Raw genomic sequence first — 19,168 nt, 5'->3', positions numbered from 1 at the left:
TGGGTGGGTGGGAGGTTAAATAGTAATTGGAATTATTTCATTGGGTGCAGCCTTTGTAGAATGAAAGACAAAGTTCATACAAGACGGTGGGATTTGAACAACAAACTATAAGACATGGATGGATGGATGCATGCATATATGTATGTTTGCATGTACGTATGTATGGATACGTATGTATGGATAGATAGATAGATAGATAGATAGATAGATAGATAGATAGATAGATAGATAGATAGATAGGTAGGTAGGTAGATAGATATTTTGTTATGTTGTATCGTATAGAACTGTTGGTTCCCGTTTACGTCACCTGCATCATCCTATCAATAATATATATTCGTATAAATAACTCATCATTCACTGTCCTCGCATTAAACATAAAACATACACGGAGTGACTGTTCGACATTTTCCCCCGTCTTCTCTCTCTCTCTCTCTCTATCTCTCTCTCTCTCTCTCTCTCTCTCTCTCTCTCTCTCTCTCTCTCTCTCTCTCTCTCTCTCTCTCTCTCTCTCTCTCTCTCTCTCTCTCTCTCTCTGGTGTTTAACCATTCAACAACACGACTTCTCGAGTCTGGCTGTTTACCATCACACTACTATTCCGTTATTAAGCACCTCAGTTCCAGCTATGAAGAAATTGGTAAAGGGAGGGGCATCTCTCTGTAAAATGTCTGTCAGAAACAGAAGATCTGAATGGCAGCAGCGTTGGATCAGGATAATCTTTGGTATTACCGCAGATGATCTCTCTTGAGCAGGAGGTATAAAAACATGCGCTGACACCACGCTGTATGTTGGTTGGTGGCAGGGAGAGCATCCCGCCATAGAAAGAAACTTATCGCACGCAACAAAGAGATATGCTGTGCGTGTGACGGATAAGGAATGACTGTGACAAATGGTCGGATGGTGTGAGAACCATCTAACCCATACCAGCGTTGGAAAATGGACATAAAACGATGATGATGATGTTGATGATCAGGATCATGATCATGACGATGATGATGACAGTTATGATGATGACGACGACGATTGTGATGACAGTTATGATGATGACGACGATACTATCCAGCATTAACACTGTATTTCGCAACACAGGCACGTAAGCACGCACGCACGCGTTTAATATCAACTCTATGACATCGGTTGGTAATGTCTTGTCTTGTCGTTACTATTGTGTCCGGAGCCAAAGTTGATTTTATGATCTCACTAATACTCTACCTGTATGTAAGCCACTTAACATCGATGGCCAGGTCCACCTGGCATTACATAGGTAATGCAGGTTAATGCAGGTTGGTAGAATCCATTAAGTCTAAATAGGCGACAGAAGAGGATCTAACTCATCACAGGTATGTTGTAGTTAATCATTTTTTAGCTGATTTTGCTTTATTTAATTCTTATCTCGGAAAACACCTGCCTATGATGAATGAAGTCTGATCCAGGGGAAGATGTGACTCTCATCTGTTCAATGTCACAGCAGGAGATAAACAGCAAAGACCAAATGGAGAGCAGAAGACCATGTAAAAGCAGAAATCATTGGCTCTTAATGACACACGAAGATATTTATTGTCGTAAATGGCACCGAACAGGGAAGATGAAATCTCATCACCACCTTTTTGAACAGTTCAGCGTCAATGCCATCATTCCCAGGAACTTTTTTAATATTCAATTTTATGGTTACTATTATTTCCTCATTGGTGGATGGATCATCCAGCTGGTGGGTTCCAGGTACTTGTGTAAGATCTTCGATTACCACAAGACTTACTACTCTCTCACCATCCAAAACAATGCCAAAATGCTGCCACCACCTGGCTTCGATTTTGCCTCGCTTGCTTAGCAGTGCAGTACCAGTCTTTGATCGCAGAGGTACAAAGACGAAAGGTGGTGGGCCACAGACTGCATGCAGCTGGTTGGTTCAGAAATTTGAAATCCCGTTTGTCAGCAGATGTCTGAATTTTCGTAGGCTTTTTCTCACCATCACGCGTCCATCAAAGGGTGACTGTATTATCACCGATATGCCTTTGCGATAGGCAAAGGCATATTCCAAGGGGACAGCCTCTCTGTGACGCTGTTTATTCTTTCTGTAAACCCCTTGTCATTCGTGTTAAGGAAGTCTGGAGGATATCTCTCTGGTTCACAAAGAAACAGAAATACCAAAATTACACACTGTTTCTTTGTGGATGACTTAAAACTATATGCAAAGAATATACATGAGATGAAAAAAAGCCTTGACCAGGTTACAACATTCTCAAAGGATGCAGGGTTGGAGTTTGGTCAGGATAAATGTTATATGGTTGTGAAAAAGGAGAATACTATAAACCAGACTAGTAACGTCTCCATTAATGATTTGATTGTTTCCACTAGATCTGACGAGGAATGTTACAGGTATCTAAGGGTGGAAGAAAACATATCTTACAATGGCACCTGTAACAAAACTCGTGTCGCTAAAGAATATTACAACCGAATAAAGAAAATTTGGACCTCAGAACTCTCTGCATTCAATAAAACAATAGCCCACAGTGTGTTTGCACTGCCAGTACTCATATCAATATTTGGGTTGCTTAACAGGACGCTTAATGTGAAAACCTGAAAAATACTAACATGCACACATAATGTCCACATGAACAGTGATGTAGACCGCCTCCACCTAAAACGAAACAAGGTGGCAAAGGCTTAACATCGATCCAAAATGCCTTTGAATGTCGCATCATATTCCTTCGGTAACATCTTTAACCGCCAAGTTTCGACGTGCATCCCTTGACCAAGTTTGCATACATGAGGCTGATAAAATCATAAGACTTGGAAGGCAGCTCCTTCAGCAACACTCTTTGTCTGCTAACCTAGAATACATGACCAAAGAAGTCGCACCACTCTACCGCAACGTATCATCAGATGAAAGGATGAGCCTAAATGAGCAGAAGATATGTTAGTAGAAAGCTCCGTAATGATAACCTCAATAAAATATAAGCACAACAGATCTGATGTAATGATTTGGGATAGAGAAGAGAAACTGTGCACAGTTGTGGAAATTAGCAGCCCAGCGGATGTTAGTATAAAACTGAAGATCAGTGAAAAAGAGAACACCTATGCTGAACTAATGAGAAATCTGCAGTTACTCTATCCATATTGTAAGTTCAGGTTTATACCTGTAACTATTGGGGCCCTGGGATATGTAACACACTGCCTAAATACCAATCTTGAGAAATTAGGCTTCTCAAAAGCAGAAAGGAGAAAGCTAATTCGAAGACTGCAGATCCAATCTATCACTGGAACTGTAAAAATTTGTAAAACTTTCCAGAAGTTTATCACTTAAGTATATATGAGCATGTCTAGATATGCAACTATATGCATGAGAATACATACATAAAGCAAGACATATAAATCTGCACATATACAAACATACATACATACATACATACATACATACATACATACATACAAATGTGCATACATACATACATACATACATACATACATACATACATACATACATACATAAACACATACCTACAAACAAAAATACCCTATTGTTGATGTTGAAATTCCAATGAAGGAGGCATGGATCTAGGTTAGAAACCGGTTCTTTCTCTATTGGCAAGAAATCTTGGAATAAACTGAATAATGACATACATACATACATACATACATACATACATACATACATAACTGAGTACGTACGTATATATATATACAGCTACAAGAAATCAGTAAGTGATATAAATATATACAGCTATAAAGAAGCACTAATTGATATTAGTATAGACAACTACAAAGATGTTGAAGTTGTTATTAATATCGATATCTGTCGAAGGAAGTTAAAGATATTTTGGGGACTGGTTAGTTCGGCCAATAAAGTTGAGAGAAGCACAAGATGTAAGTATGACGTGCGAAACAGTTTCTACACACGTGGTTGAAACAACTCAATACATTTCAAGTAATAACAATTAATAACAAGAAATGTGAACGGGTTTCTATTTCCATGAGCAGCGAAAATCACAAGTTTTCACCAGAGGAAACGTTTCAACTAAAACAGCTGTTGATTAGAAACAATCAGAGTTACTCCCCTTGAACTGTTGATTGCTAAAATTGGAGGCTTTTTGTCTTTATAAGCAATGTTAGCTTAATTTGAATATTATTTTAATTAAAATATTGGAATAATAGAAATATAAAAATTATAGATTTCTTTATTTAAAAAACTTGTAAGTTACGAGAGATTGAATTCATAAATATAACCTTTGAAGGAAAAAATTAACTTTTTAATACATCTCCATAGAATGTTGACAATTTTGTTATTTTAAGACAAGTGAGAAAGTTACGAATATTAAAAGCGTTCAGTTTTGTGTTGCGAAACAAGGGACCTCCTGCCAAAACAGTACGGTTTCAATCCCGAATACACGTGCCTCTGTGTGTGTGCGTCACCAACACACCTCCCCACGCCACTGCTTAATCATAACTTAACGCTTCGGCAAAAGAAACCGATAGAATATGTATCAAACCTAAAAATAAAAAAAAAACTTAGTCTGGAGTCGATTTCTTCAACTAAAACCTTTCAAGGCCGTGCTCCAGCATGGCCGCAGTCCAGTGCCTGAAACAACTAAAAGCTATAGATGTTTCCTACAATAGTTAATAGAACTGATCTGCTTCTGCCGACGATATCTCCATGATAGTCGCGTCAATATATCCTATGAGAATTCTCTAACTGGAGAATAACTGGTGAATTTATTAAATGTAGCGAAGTGAATCGTTTAATTCAGTTTTGATCCATTCAACCTTACAGAAATGTGAATTTATTATTGTGGGAATCTTATGAATGTTTGTGGATTCGTAAGTTTCATAACTTTATTAATATAGAATATCTGTAGGAATAACCTAAACAAAATAAATCTTTAACAGAAGTTACTATATCGATGTCATTGAAACTTCTCGCTTTGCCATTGTCCAGTCCTAACTGTATTCTTCTTATTTTTGCGTGCATAGTGTACCTGGGACTACCTTAACCAACGAGTCTTCCCTTTTTATTTTTATAGAATTTTATTTAAGATTATATATATAGATAGATAGATTACAGGGTCTTATTCAAAGAGATTTGGCTGCTATTTCTAATATTGAATAACCATGAAGAGGATTCCACCGAGTATTACTTCCCTTGAAAATTCACTTCTATTTAAAGTCGCTAATAACTCCGACCAATCAGAAAGCTCAGAAGTTGATGTTCGTAAAAAATTCCGCGAAAAGTTTTGGTGAGTTGTTTATTGTTCAAATTGTTATTGAAATAATTATTTCTTGGTTTGTTGTCTCTTTTCGTTGTTTATGTCACAGAAATAATTATTTAATGGTGTTGTTCTGGAGCTAAACTTTCTGAAATCGCTTCAGCCCAATTTCTAACAAGTCGTACGTCACCCCTTTGCTAATTGCTAGTGTAATATCGCTGGTCACTCTATGCAGGAATTGATAGTACTGTGAACAAATATGTGTATATTTATATAAATATATATGCGTGTGTGTGTGCGATAGCATTAAACTAAAATATTGTTAAAATCTATCCCTCCCGTGTTGTCTTAAAAATACATGCTTAAAATACGTCCCTGTTTGTTCAGGACATTCCGTCAATGTTATCCTGTGCAAATTGGATACAAACTGACTAAACAGCTCAGCCAGGGCCTACAATATTTTAATATTTTACACTACTGCGCCTCCCCCCACTTCACTCCCGATTTTGTTTCCTCTAACTTCCAGAAAAATGGGTACTTAAAAAATTTTCTACAAATATACTCCAGATGGTGCAGATTACGATTATATCAGAATTTAATGTAATTTTTTTTTTTCCGAAGGTTGGGTAGCGAGTTTCGTAATATTCACACGAGTTGGCTTTGCTTCCTCGTATCTTTCAGAAAAATGTGGATATTTAAATGAAATTTTCTTCAAATGTCTTTTAGAGTGTGTAGAGTACGATTATATTTTTTCGAAATTTCAAGCTTCGTTTTATAGATATATATGAGGTGTGTGTCTGTATGTATGTATACGAGCCTCAGACTGAATAAAGTCTTGTGAGTGGATTTGATAGATAGAAACTGAAAGAAACACATTGTATATATGTGTATGTGTCTATGTTTGCCCCCCCCCCCACTATTACTTGACAACCAATGTTGGTGTGTTTATGTCCCCCATAACATAGCGGTTCAGTAAAAGAGACCAATAGAATAAGTACTAGGCTTACAAAGAATGTCCTGGGGTCAATTTGTTCGACTAAAGACGGTGCTCCAGCATGGCCGCAGTCAGATGATTGAAACAAGGAAAAAAAAAATTGAAGTTGTAAACTTCACTGAAGCCAGCTGTATGTGTGTTGGTTATCTCCCTTGTTTGTTCCCTCTGGAAACTCCCATGAAAGTCTCGACTATTTTACATATTTTTAGTTTAGTTTAATGTCTCAGTTTTTTTGTCATGAAGTGGTCAAGGGAGGATAAAAATGGAGAAAATGAGAGGCCATTGGCAGCTGCAGTCCTGACTAATGCATAGTGTGTTGGTTGAACTGGCCTGAGTAGCAGCGCAATACCTTCTTATGACTTGAAGCAAGAAAAGGACAGTAGAATTGTTGAAGCGTGTGAACAAGTCAAAGGCAATGAAGAGCTATTTGAGGGGGTTCATTACAATTTCAAATTCCGTATGAACACTTGTTTAGAGCTCCATGGCCAACACTTTGAACATTTGTAATGGATTGCCTACTTCATTGCTAATAAAGCATACTTGATATCTCCCATGGTGTGTGACCCTCTATGTATGTGTGTGTGTGCATATATATATTATCATCATCATCATCATCATTTAACGTTCGTTTTCCATGCTGGCATGGGTTGGACGGTTCGACTGGGGTCTGGAGAGCCAGGAGGCTGCCCCAGGCTCCAGTCTGATCTGGCAGTGTTTCTACAGCTGGATCCCTTTCCTAATGCCAACCACTCCGAGTGTGTAGTGGGTGATTTTTATGTGCTACAAGCACAGGAGCCAGTCATGCAGTCCTGGCATCAATCATGTTCTCTTGTGCCAGTGGCACGTGACAAAAAACATTCAAGCAAGGTCGTTGCCAGTTCCGCCTGATTGGCCCTTGTGCCGGTGGCACGTAAAAGCACCCACTACACTCTCGCCCTTTAGCTGGCCAGCTCCTATTGAACCATCCAACCCATGTCATCATCGTTTAACGTCCGCTTTCCATGCTGGCATGGGTTGGACGATTTGACTGGGGACAGGGGAATCAGATGGCTACACCAGGCTCCAATCTGATCTGGCAGAGTTTCTACAGCTGGATGCCCTTTCTAACGCCAACCACTCCGAGAGTGTAGTGGGTTCTTTTACACCGGCACACATACATACATTTATATATAACGGGCTTCTTTCAGTTTCTGTCTACCAAATCCACTCACAAAGCTTTGGTCGGCCTGAAGCTATAGTAGAAAACACTTGCCCATGATGATGAGATAGATATGTGTGTCTGTGTTTGTCCCACACCACTGCTTAACAACCGGTGTTGGTGTGTTTACATCCACATGAATTAATGGTTCAGCAAAAGGGACCGATAGAATAAAGTAAAGAAAATAAGTCCTGGGGTTGATTCATGCGACTGAAAATTCTTGATGGCAGTGCTCCAGCATGGTCACAGTCTAATGACTGAAACAAAAAATAAAACAAAGATAAAACAAAAGAGAAAACAAAGTTTACTGTTCCGTCCAGTGAGAGAAATCCACTCACGAGGTTTTAGTCAGCCCAAGGCTATAGTAGAAGACACTTGCCTAAGGTGTCACGCAGTGGGACTGAAGCCAGAACCATGCAGTTTGGAAGCAAGCTTCTTGCCACACCTGCACCTATATATAGAAGTAATTATTTGGACTTTAGGTATATGTCTATTAGTATGTCTATTAAAGCCCCTCCACAGTTTGGGCTACCTGATGTCATCCACAGTTATGACATAATATTCACTGGATCTACATCAAGAATTCTGCATTGTTTGTTTAATTTATAGTCGATAAGAGAAACAGAAAATGGATTTGGTGCGAATCTGTATTCAACACGACAGGTAAGATATTGTGCATCTAATTGTGTTGCATTAATCAGTGCAGTGTGTGCCTCCTCAGGTGTTTGGTATAAAAGATATCCTTCTACATATACAGAATTCCTCCAGGCATGTTGTACTCTCTCATGTGCGTATTCAGTGTACCACATCCACCTTCTGTTTCCCTCCTCAATTATTTATATATATATGTGTAAGTGTATGAGTTTGGAAGGGCATCCAGCCATAGAAACCATGCCAAAATAAACATGGTGCCTGAACAGCCCTTTAGCTGGCCAGCTCCTATTGAACCATCCAACCCATGCCAGCTTGGAAAGCAGACATCAAATAATGATATATATACTGTTTATTAAAACAGCAAAATTATTACAGAACTGTTACTCAGTTTCCCGTTCCCAACTGTCCAACGAATGGCAACGTGAAACTCTGAGTAACAGCCATTTTAATAAAAGGTATATCACTCTACCTTCAGTATTCAAGTACTATTTTTTCCAGCTTGTTTTGCACTTATATGCTCACCTGTGTGTGTGTGTGTGTGTATCATCATCATCATCGTTTAACGTCCGCTTTCCATGCTGGCATGGGTTGGACCAGGAGGCTGCACCAGTCTCCAATCTGATCTGGCAGAGTTTCTACAGCTGGATGCCCTTCCTAACGCCAACCATTCCGAAAGTGTAGCAGGTGCTTTTACGTGCCACCAGCACGAGGGCCAGTCAGGCAGTATATATATATATATATATATATATATATATATATAAAAACCCAGTGAAATCCATGAAGGTAGAGTCAGTGGATCCAGTGGTAATCCTGGTGGAGTGCCGGTATGTAGATGAGGAGAGGTGCTGAAAGTTCGGGAAGTGGTTCAAATATGCAAGTAGCTCATAAAAAACACCTTTTTAGCATTGTCGATGCCAGTACTGGCCCTCATGCCGGTGGCACATAAAAAGCACCCACTACACTCTCAGAGTGCTTGGCGTTAGGAAGGGCATCCAGCTGTAAAAACTCTGCCAGATCAGATAGGGGCGTGGTGCAGCTATCTGGCTCACCAGTCCCCAGTCAAACCGTCCAACCCATGCCAGCATGGAAAGCGGATGTTAAACGATGATGATGATGATGATGATAATGCCCCTATCATTTTCTGATTAGACATTGATAGTTGAGAACAATAATAGTGTAACAAAACTGTAAAGGAAGAAATCATCATCATTTATCCTCCCTTTTCCATGCTGGTATGGGTTGGACATTTTGACAAGAGCTGTCAAGGCAGGAGTGGGGGAAGCCATACCAGGCTCTCTTGTCTGTTTTATCGTGCTTTCTAGAGCTGGGTGGCCTTCCTAATGCCAACTACATTACAAAGAGTATTGGGTGCTTTTACATGGCACTGGCACAAATGCAGTTTACGTGGTGTCATCACCAACAGGGTCACCGAGTGTCTTGCAAAAGAAAAAATGCACCCATAAAAAGAACAATAGAAAATGGTAAATATTTATTAGAAAATTAAATCAAATTTAAACATTTGCAGATGTAAACTTTTAAAAAGATAAGTTTTCCAATTATTAATATTATTGATGCCTTTTACAAAAAACATTTAGGATGATTATTATTATCATTATTATTATTATTATTATTATTATTAATATTATTCTTGTTGTTGTTGTTGTTAATAACTGGCAAAAAGATTAAGAATGTGAAATTTATCATCATTTGTCTCCACAAATATTGATTGCTGTTGGAATCATATGACAAAGGTACCTTCTACATTTGTGGTACCGTTTCCGTTATTTGCTCTCAAACTCCTGCATGACACTTATTTTTGTCCCCACAGCATCATATAAGGACTGCTTCAGCAATAGGGTCTTTGTGTGGGATATTTTAACAAATGATTTTACTTCACTTCCTATGTTTAGCATGTGATGTACTGGAAACTATATAGAATCTGTTTATGTGGGTATATATATATATGATATGCATATACATATATAGACACACGTACAGATGAATGTGTTTGTGTGTGTGTGTGTGTATAAATGTTTACAATCTGTGTTTCACATTAAAAAAAACTGTTAAGTTACAAATTGTGAAATTGGTTGTCATTCCTTGTCAACTGATTGTTCAAGTCTGAGCTTCCCAAAGACATGCAGAATAAAGAGAAATTCCTAACTTGAAAAACCAGTAACAGGAAAGGCATTTGGTTGTGTTAGACAATGCCCCAATAATATGAATTCTTCTAACCCATGCTAGCATGGAAAAATGAATGTAAAACTAAAACAGCAAATGAATATTTTAGATTAAAAACGAAATTATAAACGGCATATTTTTAATAGTTGTTAATTGTAATCTATATATTCTTATTGTTATTGTGAAATACATTAAAATATTTACTTCCTACTTAAAGTTTTGTGTGTGTGTGTGTGTGTATGTTTTATGTTCCCGTGCAGCTTTACAGTAAATTCTTTGTCTATTAGTGGATGATTTGTTTCTCCTTTATTCCATGGTTTGCTCTTTCTTGTAGTTGTTTTTCCAGACGACTCCAGTTTCTTGCCACTGTGTTCTCACCTGAAGATTGCTGGGGCATGAAACTCAAATTGTGATACAAACTTTTAGTTTCAGTATAAAAAAAAGAGTAACATACATGTACACGCATACACATTACAACTCTAAACATTCGCATAGAAAAGTATACAATTACATACACAGGAGGGTCACTCCAGCTCTCTTCACCAGGCCTTCTCTATGCATTTATTGTAAGCTTGGAGCATTCACGTGACACACACACACACACACACATATGAAGAAGACAAATGACTACTCAAGTCAAATATATAAACCTTATTGAGAATGTAAATAGTTTGAAATATGTTCTGAAAGTGTTTTTAAGGGAAGCTTGTGTAAAAATAGATTGTTAGTAAGATTTTCGTTGTTTCAAGTTGAGGAATTGTTAAAAAGAAGAAAGTTTGTTTTTATAACTGGAAGCCAAAATTGATAAGGGATTTCTTATTTGAAAGATGGGAATATTCTGAGTATGTATCTCCAATATCAGGAACGGACATCATGGTGGGTCGGATAATTGTCGCCTGTGAACGCATTGTGTCATTGTAGTTAGGATACAGCTCAGCTGAAAATAGAAAAAAAAAAACAACAAACTTGTAAGAAGCAAAATTTCATCAGATTTCCAAAAAACAATTCCTAAACTTTCTCTATTTTTATATCAACCATCATTACTGGCAGCAAGTGAGATGATATATTTAATTAAGATTAAATTAAAGGTTCGCCATGGTTCTAAGAGAGAAGAGACTAATGAAGGGTTGTCTCTTACAGACTTCAGATAGTTTTATCATGGATTGGTTTAGTAAAGTGATGGATACAAGGAAAACCTGGCCAAGGTGGGAGTGCTAAAAGTTCCTGGTTGTGTGGAGAGAGGATTGGTTAAAAAAAAAAAAAGCAAACTCTTTAGTACAGAGTTTAATGGATGAAATTCCTTATTTTTATTCTAAATTAGAGGCAGGTTAATCAAATATTTATATTGGTAAGTGGGTGGCTGGGGGTAAAAAAAACGGGAACTAATGTAGCCATTGCAAGAGATGATTAAAGATAGGGAGTGGATGAGCAGATCAATATAAATGGAGAATTAAAGAAACAAAGAGAGAGAGAGAAAACTTATATATATTTACCTCTTGTGATTTTTCCTGTCACGCTGTAATCATCAGGTTTTGTTCTTTTGCTGGCCAAAATAAAGGCTAAAATGGCCAGTAAGATAGCATCAATTATACCAAGAATAGCTAAAATATAAGCCCATCGGATTCCACATTTGCCCAGTTTGTAAGGACCTGAATTGGGACCACACATGTCTTTAACTGTGGTCAGGTCCCATCCACTTGGGTAAATAATACACGCCAGAAACAACAGCACAGCTGAAAGGAAGATTGAAGACACTGGTAAATTGAAATTTGGCATAATCTAGAATTAGAACATTGTTAAATGGTGGTGGTGTGGTGGTAGTTGTTAGTTGTGCAACAGTAGTTGCAGTTGTGTGGTAGTACCACAACAGATACATAAACACAATGCATTTGGTCAAAGATAGATGGTTGATAAATGGTTTTGACTTTCAAAGAAGTTGTACGCTGTAAGACTTTACACCTTTTTCTTTATTTGTTATCATCATCATCATCATGGACAATGTCACCATAATGCCATCAGACACCACAGAAGTTGACATGGTCAGCACTTTTCTAAAGGAATACAAGATGGTGACGGATGCAAAAATTAACCTACGGAAATTGAGGCTTGTAACTCAGCTCCCGTAGAGGCATGGCCATGCCATTGTGGAACACTGATTAGACCGACTGGTTAAGAAAGGCGGGAGGAATCTCGTTTAGTACTAGATGTTCCAGGTGGATAGAAACAGGGACAATGTTATAGAACAGGATGGCCAATCACACCCAGAAATGGATTTGAGGAAAAACAATTTCTGAAAGGCAAATGCATACATTGTCTCCATTATAATTTACTGGCTGACCATCATGCCTTGCCCTAGCTTTCAACTGACCAACATGTGTTTTACTGCTTCTTGTAGATGGGATTGATGCTACTGCTTAGCTGGTCCATCTGCTGCCAACATCTTTTGAACAGACTACTTTGTGTGCCATAACTGTTGATGCACAAACCTCTACTGAGGGTGCAGTATGAATGACAAAATCCCTAAACAGGCAATGGATGCAGTCCCCATTTGCAAAGCTTATCTTTCTGCAGCTCAACCTCTTTTACAGTCCTGATTTAAAAAAGGACCAAGACTGGGCACCCCTTCTCCTAAAATGTTGTCAAGCACTCACCATCCTCTACCTGTCAGATATTGTAATTGGTGACAGTTCCATTTTAACAATCTGAGGATTAATGGCAAGAAAGAGTAATGATGATCTCAGTGAAACTATGAATATTGACAAGAATGAACTCATTAATCTGTTCCAGAGGACTTAAGGCCCAGAAAAATAAACAATAGAATTTCCAGAATTCCAAATGCTGGTAATGCTATAAAGGAGCATTACGAATTGAAGATAAACTCAACAAGCACGAAAGTGCCTCTATCATTGACTCTTGGAGCAAGTTTGAACAATTATTGTCACAAATAGGATTAATCAAACATTACAACATGTTCATGTGGGATCATGCATTGGTAGCATGTAAATCTTACACTATGACACACAAAACATTTAAATAGAAAGATAATTAAATAGACAATTAAATAGAAAGATACTGGAGGAGAACACTTACGTTATAAAATTTTGCACATCAATAGAAGATTAATTATGGAAACCATACTCATACAATTCCAAACTTAGCACACATCAACAAATATCTGATGCATGGCAACTGGCATGAAACATAAACTGTAATGGTCAAAATTTGATTGTATCAAAGAAATCAACACATGACTGATGATGTATGATGCTAATTAATGGTGAAGGAATATTTGGGGAGAGCATCTGCACAAATTCTATCAGCCCCCACTTGTTCATCATAGTCCCCCAGACAATAACAGAGGATTTCAAGATGGGTTACCCCTGGGAGTTCCTCTATGCTGATGACCTTGCTCTTATAGCTGAAACACTATCAGAACTAGAGAAGAAGTTCCCGGTATGGAAGGAAGGTCTAGAATCAAAGGGCCTTAGAATTAACCTAGCAAACACCAAAGTCTTAGTAAGTAGGTAAGCAGACAAATTACAAATCCCTTCAGGTAGATGGCCCTGTTTGATCTGTAGAAAAGGTGTAGGTAGAAACTCCATAGGATGTACCCAATGCAACCTATGGACACATAAGAGGTGCAGCAATATCAGAGGAAAGCTAACAAGGAAAATAGTTTTTGTGTGTGGAAGGTGCACATGGGCAATAAACACCAAAAATGTTCTGAAAATAGCCTCCATTAGATGGCAGTGGGGAAAGTAGAAGCCAATAGCTTTTGTTACCTAGGTGACCAAGTCAGTGGTAGGAGTGGATGCTGTGAAAGCATAGCTGCTAGAATAGGCTGAGCAAAGGTCAGAGAGCTCCTACTTTTGTTGGTAACCAAGGGCTTCTTTCTCAGAGTGAAAGGCAGATTGTATGGTGCCTGTGTGCAAACAACCATGCTACACAGCAGTGAAACATGGACTGTGACTGCCATGGTTTGAAAGAAATGAAGTCAGTATGCTTCAATGGATGGGCAATGTCAGTGTGCATGTATGACAGAGTGTAAGCGTCTTGAGAGAAAAGTTGGGCATAAGACACATCAGATGTGATGTGCAGGAGAGACGAATGCACTGGTATGATCATGTGATGCATATGGATGAGGACAGCTATGTAAAGAGGTGCCAATCTCTAATTGTGGAAGAAACCTGTAGAAGAGGTAGACCCAGGATCAAATGCTGGGCCTCACAGAGGCAATGACAAACGACGGAAGCCTTTGACAATATACCATGCTTGAGAAGACCCGTCAAGCCAAGTGAAATTGTAATTGTGGCTAATGCTGGTATCGCATAACTGGCACCCAAGCTGGTGGCATGTACAAAGCACCCATTACACTCTTGGAGTGGTTGGTGTTAGGAAGGGCATGCAGCTGTAGAAACCATGCCAAATCAGACTGGAACTTGGTGCAGCTCTCCGGCTTACCAGTTCTCGTCAAACTCTAACCCATGCCAGCATGGAAAGTGAACATTAAATAGTGATGATGATGATATATATATATTGCACTGAATGTGATGTGAACATGATAGAAATAGTAATGTATGTGTAGTGGGTTTATATTATTGGCACTTGTTCAGTTGTGATGATAAAAGTTGCAGTTTATCCAATCAACAGAACAGCCTACTCATGAAATAAACATGCAAGGGTCATAGCTTCAATACCACAAGAATGAACTACCATTCTATAAAAGTCTCTTTTGTATTCAGAATTTCTAGAAGTAAACTTCTGTCTTACCTGAAATAATTTCCATGATTCCACAGAGGTTGAACACAATAACTTTTTTGAAACAAAAGAAGAGCAGAAGCGCTGCTACACAAATCAAACTGAGCAGAGCAGCTATTCCGACAAATAATGTGACTGCTTTGAATGCTCCATTTGGAATTGAAGCAAAATTAGTGAAAGACCCTTTACAGCCATACCTCCATGTTGTACTGGTTGGGTAGCAATGGGCATAAACTCCGAAATGACCGTAGCCTGGACTAGTCTCAGTATCTCCAATCCATTGTGGCTGGACAAAAGCCACAACAGTAAGGATGCACCAGATTATAGTCAGAATCCCCCAAAGAACTGCCACAGCTCGGTATTCTCTCATGTATTTAAAGTAGTAAACCTGTGTGGTTTCTTGGGTGTATTTCACATCCATTTTGTTTCGTTTCGGATGAAGTTTGCGTTCTGAAATACAGAAAGAATTTCTCCAAGTTAATGATAGGAAAGGCTTTCAGCTGCTGACTGTTTTATCAGTATTGTTTTTAAAACATTAAAGACAACATTGTTATTTAAATAAAGATGTTACTACTGCTACTACTACAAAACAAATAATGGTGAAATTTATGTTAATAGAAACATGATAGTTTTTAACATAGATTTCCATTTTCAGCACTTGTGACCACACCATTGTTGTCGCCATAACTGTTGAATAATAAATAAGTGAAACATGTACCTCCTCTTTCTAATGATTTTCTTAATTATATGCTTAATGAGGTTTTTTTTTTTTTCAATATTTACTACACAAAGAAATTGTTATTATTGAGTTATAAATTATTTTAGATACAGAAATCTTGTGTCATTTACATTGTCTAATCTCTTCCTGCAACTCTGTGAGGACAGAGTAAAAGAAGTTCCGACCAAACTGACCAGTTTTAGATGAAAGAATTACATAAAATGAAAATCAAGACATTGAACTAAGCACATTTGATATATATTTTTTATTGGGTTGTGTGAGACAAATTCTACACACAATTTCTACAAACATCCTTTCTACTGTAGGCACAAGGCCTGAAATTTGTCGAGAGAGGACTAGTCGATTAGATCAACCCCTGTGTTTCACTGGTGCTTAATTTATTGACCCTGAAAGGATGAAAGACAAAGTCAACCTCAGCAGAATTTGAATTCAGAGCATAGTGATGGGCAAAATACTGCTAAGCACTTCCCCGGTGTGTTAATGATTCTGCCAGCTTACCACTTAATTCTCTACAACTATCATCACTTAAATAACTTAAATTGATTTCAGCCATTATCAGCCCAGGTTGTGACTAACATAATAGCAGTACCTAGAGAGGTCTTTTAAGTCCTGCTTTGGGACACTGTGGACCATTCAAGCAGGGCTGTTGCTGCCTGAGACGTACCCACGTGTTGGTGGTTTGTCTGGTACTTTTTAGAGGAATTTGTCCAGGTACCATTTGAATGTTGTGAGGTCTTTTTCTACCTTAATTTCTTTCAGGATGATGTTGAATAAAGCAAGACTCTCTGCAATCTTTCAATCCACATTATATTTTGTTTTGTGCAGCAGTATTAGAAGTGAGACCCAGCAAATGTAGAGAAGAGCAGGATTCTCAGAACTCTAGACTGAAGAGTTCTGAGCATCTATGAGCACATTCTGAGGGCCATATCGACTTCTTTGTTAATATGTGCTGTACAAATTTTTTGCTGACAGTTACACCTAAATCTCTGATATTATTCAATGGTACAAATCGGTCTCCTGATGGCACTGAATATGGTTTGAAGATGCTCTCTTTTCCAAAGTGGATGAGCTTAAATTTTTCCTCAATCAGTTGTTTTTCTCATGTCTACTGCTTATAGATCTGATTAAAGTTTCATTCAATCGGTCACTCTTTTGATGACTTCCTAAAGCTTGGAGTCATCTGCAAAGATTTCCATGCTGCTACGTTTGATGGAATCTGCAATGTCATTTCTATAAATAATAAAAAGTGGGCCCAGCACAGTACTCTGTGGGACTCCTTGGCTGGATTCCATCATTCATGTGTTGGGTTTTGTTTCTCAAGAAACACTCGACCCATTTCATCAGCTTTCCACAGACTCCGCTGTCAGATAGTTTCTTTAACACTACATTGGGATCGACTCGGTGAAAGGCTTTACTGAAATCAAGGTCTGTCACATCAGTGTTGGAGCCCTCACTCAGTGCATTGAAAAGGTCATCAAAAGTGGTGTGGGGGTTATGTCACCCAGTTTCTGCCACCATGGACACTGTGAGGGTAGAGGATGGTTTTCCTCTCGGAAAGCAATTATTCTTCATGTCATCACTCTCTCTCTCTCTCTCAAATATTTTGATGATACGAGAGGTTAGTAAGATAGGATGGTAATTTATTAGGTGCAATTTGTTTCTTTTCTTAAAAAACTAGTATGACCAACTGGAAGAGGAAGTTTTGGGGAATAAAACCAGCATCTCGTGATTTCCTCCAGAGATTTGCAAGTTGCTGCCTTCAGCACTCTTACCTCAGAACTTTCCTGATTTTCTCTCACTACAATCAGAAGAGATTGTTAATGACCATTCATGGACAGGATGCCGAATGCATCCTACCTGCATAGTTTAATGACCAATTCACCAATTCAGCACTTTAGATTTAATGAGAATAAATTTTAATTTTCATGTCTTTTCAGCATCTTGTCCGTTCGGCTTTATGTCCATTTGGCATTGTGTCCATTCGGCTTCTTGTCCTTTGGCAAAAGTGCAGTTGGCATCCCATCCGCGTACCATTGATGACATCTAGTTCGTTTCAGTACTTCTGGACTCTGTCCTCTACTGTTGCCTACATTTACCTCTTAGACACTCTTCTGTATTGTGTAGAGTATGGTAAGACTTGACAAACCATCAGCATTTCATAATTATTGTATGGCGGTCTTCTTACATTTCCATCTCTTCCAACTCTTCGTCAGTCTTTGAAACTGTCAGGTGGAGGTCTCTTATGGAAGCACGTCTTGTAACGACATCTCTTAAACAGCACATTTCAACAAGTTTTACTTTTGGTTTATCTTTAGATTTTAGGGTCAATGTTTCCAAGACAAAGGTTGTGATTTGGAAAATAAGAGTGTTGTACAGTGTCTCTTTGGATCACTGTCTGGTAAATCACTTGTTCAAGGTTGTTTCTTAGCCTTCCAAATACAGTAGACGCAGGTGAGACCCAGCTTTTCTAATCCAAATGAGGAAATAATGTAAATTTTGGGAACTTTGTATGTTCGGTGGAACTGACGAAAAATAGAAGAAGCGAGTGGGGTGGGGAATGGAAAATGAGGTGAGAGAACTTTGCAAAAAATGACCAAAATACAGTGTCTGAATGATGTGAGTTTAGGGGTCCTGCAATATCTTAGTCATCTGTGTCAGAGAGACAAGAGCAGCAGTCGTAACCTTTTATAAGGTCTCCAAGACTGCAGGGGTTGTGGGGCTGGGGAAGTAGAACCATGATACCTGGGCTGCTGCATTAAGAAGCAGTGCTACATCAGGACACCAAGTTATCCTCTGACAGAGACCCTTGCCTGAATACTTCCAAAAGATTAACTTTGTTAAAAGACCCTACAAACCACTGAAGGGCCAGGTGCTGATGTTTAATTAAGGGGAGATGTTAAGCCCAGATTTAAGTTTGCATAAAGAAGACAAAGAAAATCTTAAGGAAACCATTTTATTTGTCAATTTTTATTCATTTAAGATCCTACAAGGGTCTACTTTACCTTTCACCGTTCCAGGATCAAGAAAAAAAAATAATATTAACCAAATTCTGAGGCCCATATAAACCAACTAATCCTTTTATTAAATTGCAGCCCTTGTGACTAGGTTAAATATATATTTATATTAAAGGCATTAATACACACAAATGCCTCATGTTGTGAGGGACTAATAAAGTCAAGACTACCATAATTATGTATTTATAAGTATTTATTATGGTAGTTTTGACTTTAAGAGTCCCTCATAGTGTGAGGCATTTATGTGTATTAATGCCCTTAATATAAATATAAATAAATGTATCTAAAAAGAATAATTATAATTTTTCCCATTTTGAGGTTTTTCACACTGACTACTTGATAAATTCTTATAAAGATTTTATCCTATTTTTAAATTTATATATATACATATACATAGGTATATATATATATATATATATATATATATATAT

At 38.1% G+C, this 19,168-nt stretch overlaps 2 protein-coding genes across 3 annotated transcripts in view; one reads left to right on the top strand and one right to left on the bottom strand.

Annotated features, from left to right (window-relative positions):
* Window positions 1-5,164: 5,164 nt before the first annotated feature.
* The window catches only part of LOC106869028 (origin recognition complex subunit 5), a 48,739-nt gene continuing 34,735 nt past the window's right edge, over window positions 5,165-19,168 (top strand). The window contains exon 1 of one of the 2 annotated variants that reach the window (XM_014914521.1): window positions 5,165-5,229. The gene's annotated coding sequence lies outside the window, so the exon portion shown is untranslated. Of the gene's footprint in view, window positions 5,230-8,000; window positions 8,055-19,168 lie in introns of those variants that run through there. The other variant, XM_014914524.1, reaches the window with a different exon arrangement.
* The window catches only part of LOC106869029 (LHFPL tetraspan subfamily member 3 protein), an 11,702-nt gene continuing 2,053 nt past the window's right edge, over window positions 9,520-19,168 (bottom strand). Inside the window, exons 2-4 of the mRNA XM_014914526.2 lie at window positions 14,997-15,434; window positions 11,720-11,959; window positions 9,520-11,163 (exon numbers count right to left, since the gene is read on the bottom strand). Of these exons, the coding sequence (XP_014770012.1) occupies window positions 11,009-11,163; window positions 11,720-11,959; window positions 14,997-15,405 (804 nt within the window). The 5' untranslated portion in view covers window positions 15,406-15,434 and the 3' untranslated portion in view covers window positions 9,520-11,008. The remainder of the gene's footprint in view (window positions 11,164-11,719; window positions 11,960-14,996; window positions 15,435-19,168) is intronic.

This window comes from Octopus bimaculoides, chromosome 4 (assembly GCF_001194135.2).
Source record: "Octopus bimaculoides isolate UCB-OBI-ISO-001 chromosome 4, ASM119413v2, whole genome shotgun sequence".
Taxonomy (NCBI): Eukaryota; Metazoa; Mollusca; class Cephalopoda; order Octopoda; family Octopodidae; genus Octopus; species Octopus bimaculoides.
This window is presented reverse-complemented; position numbering and strand designations above follow the sequence as displayed.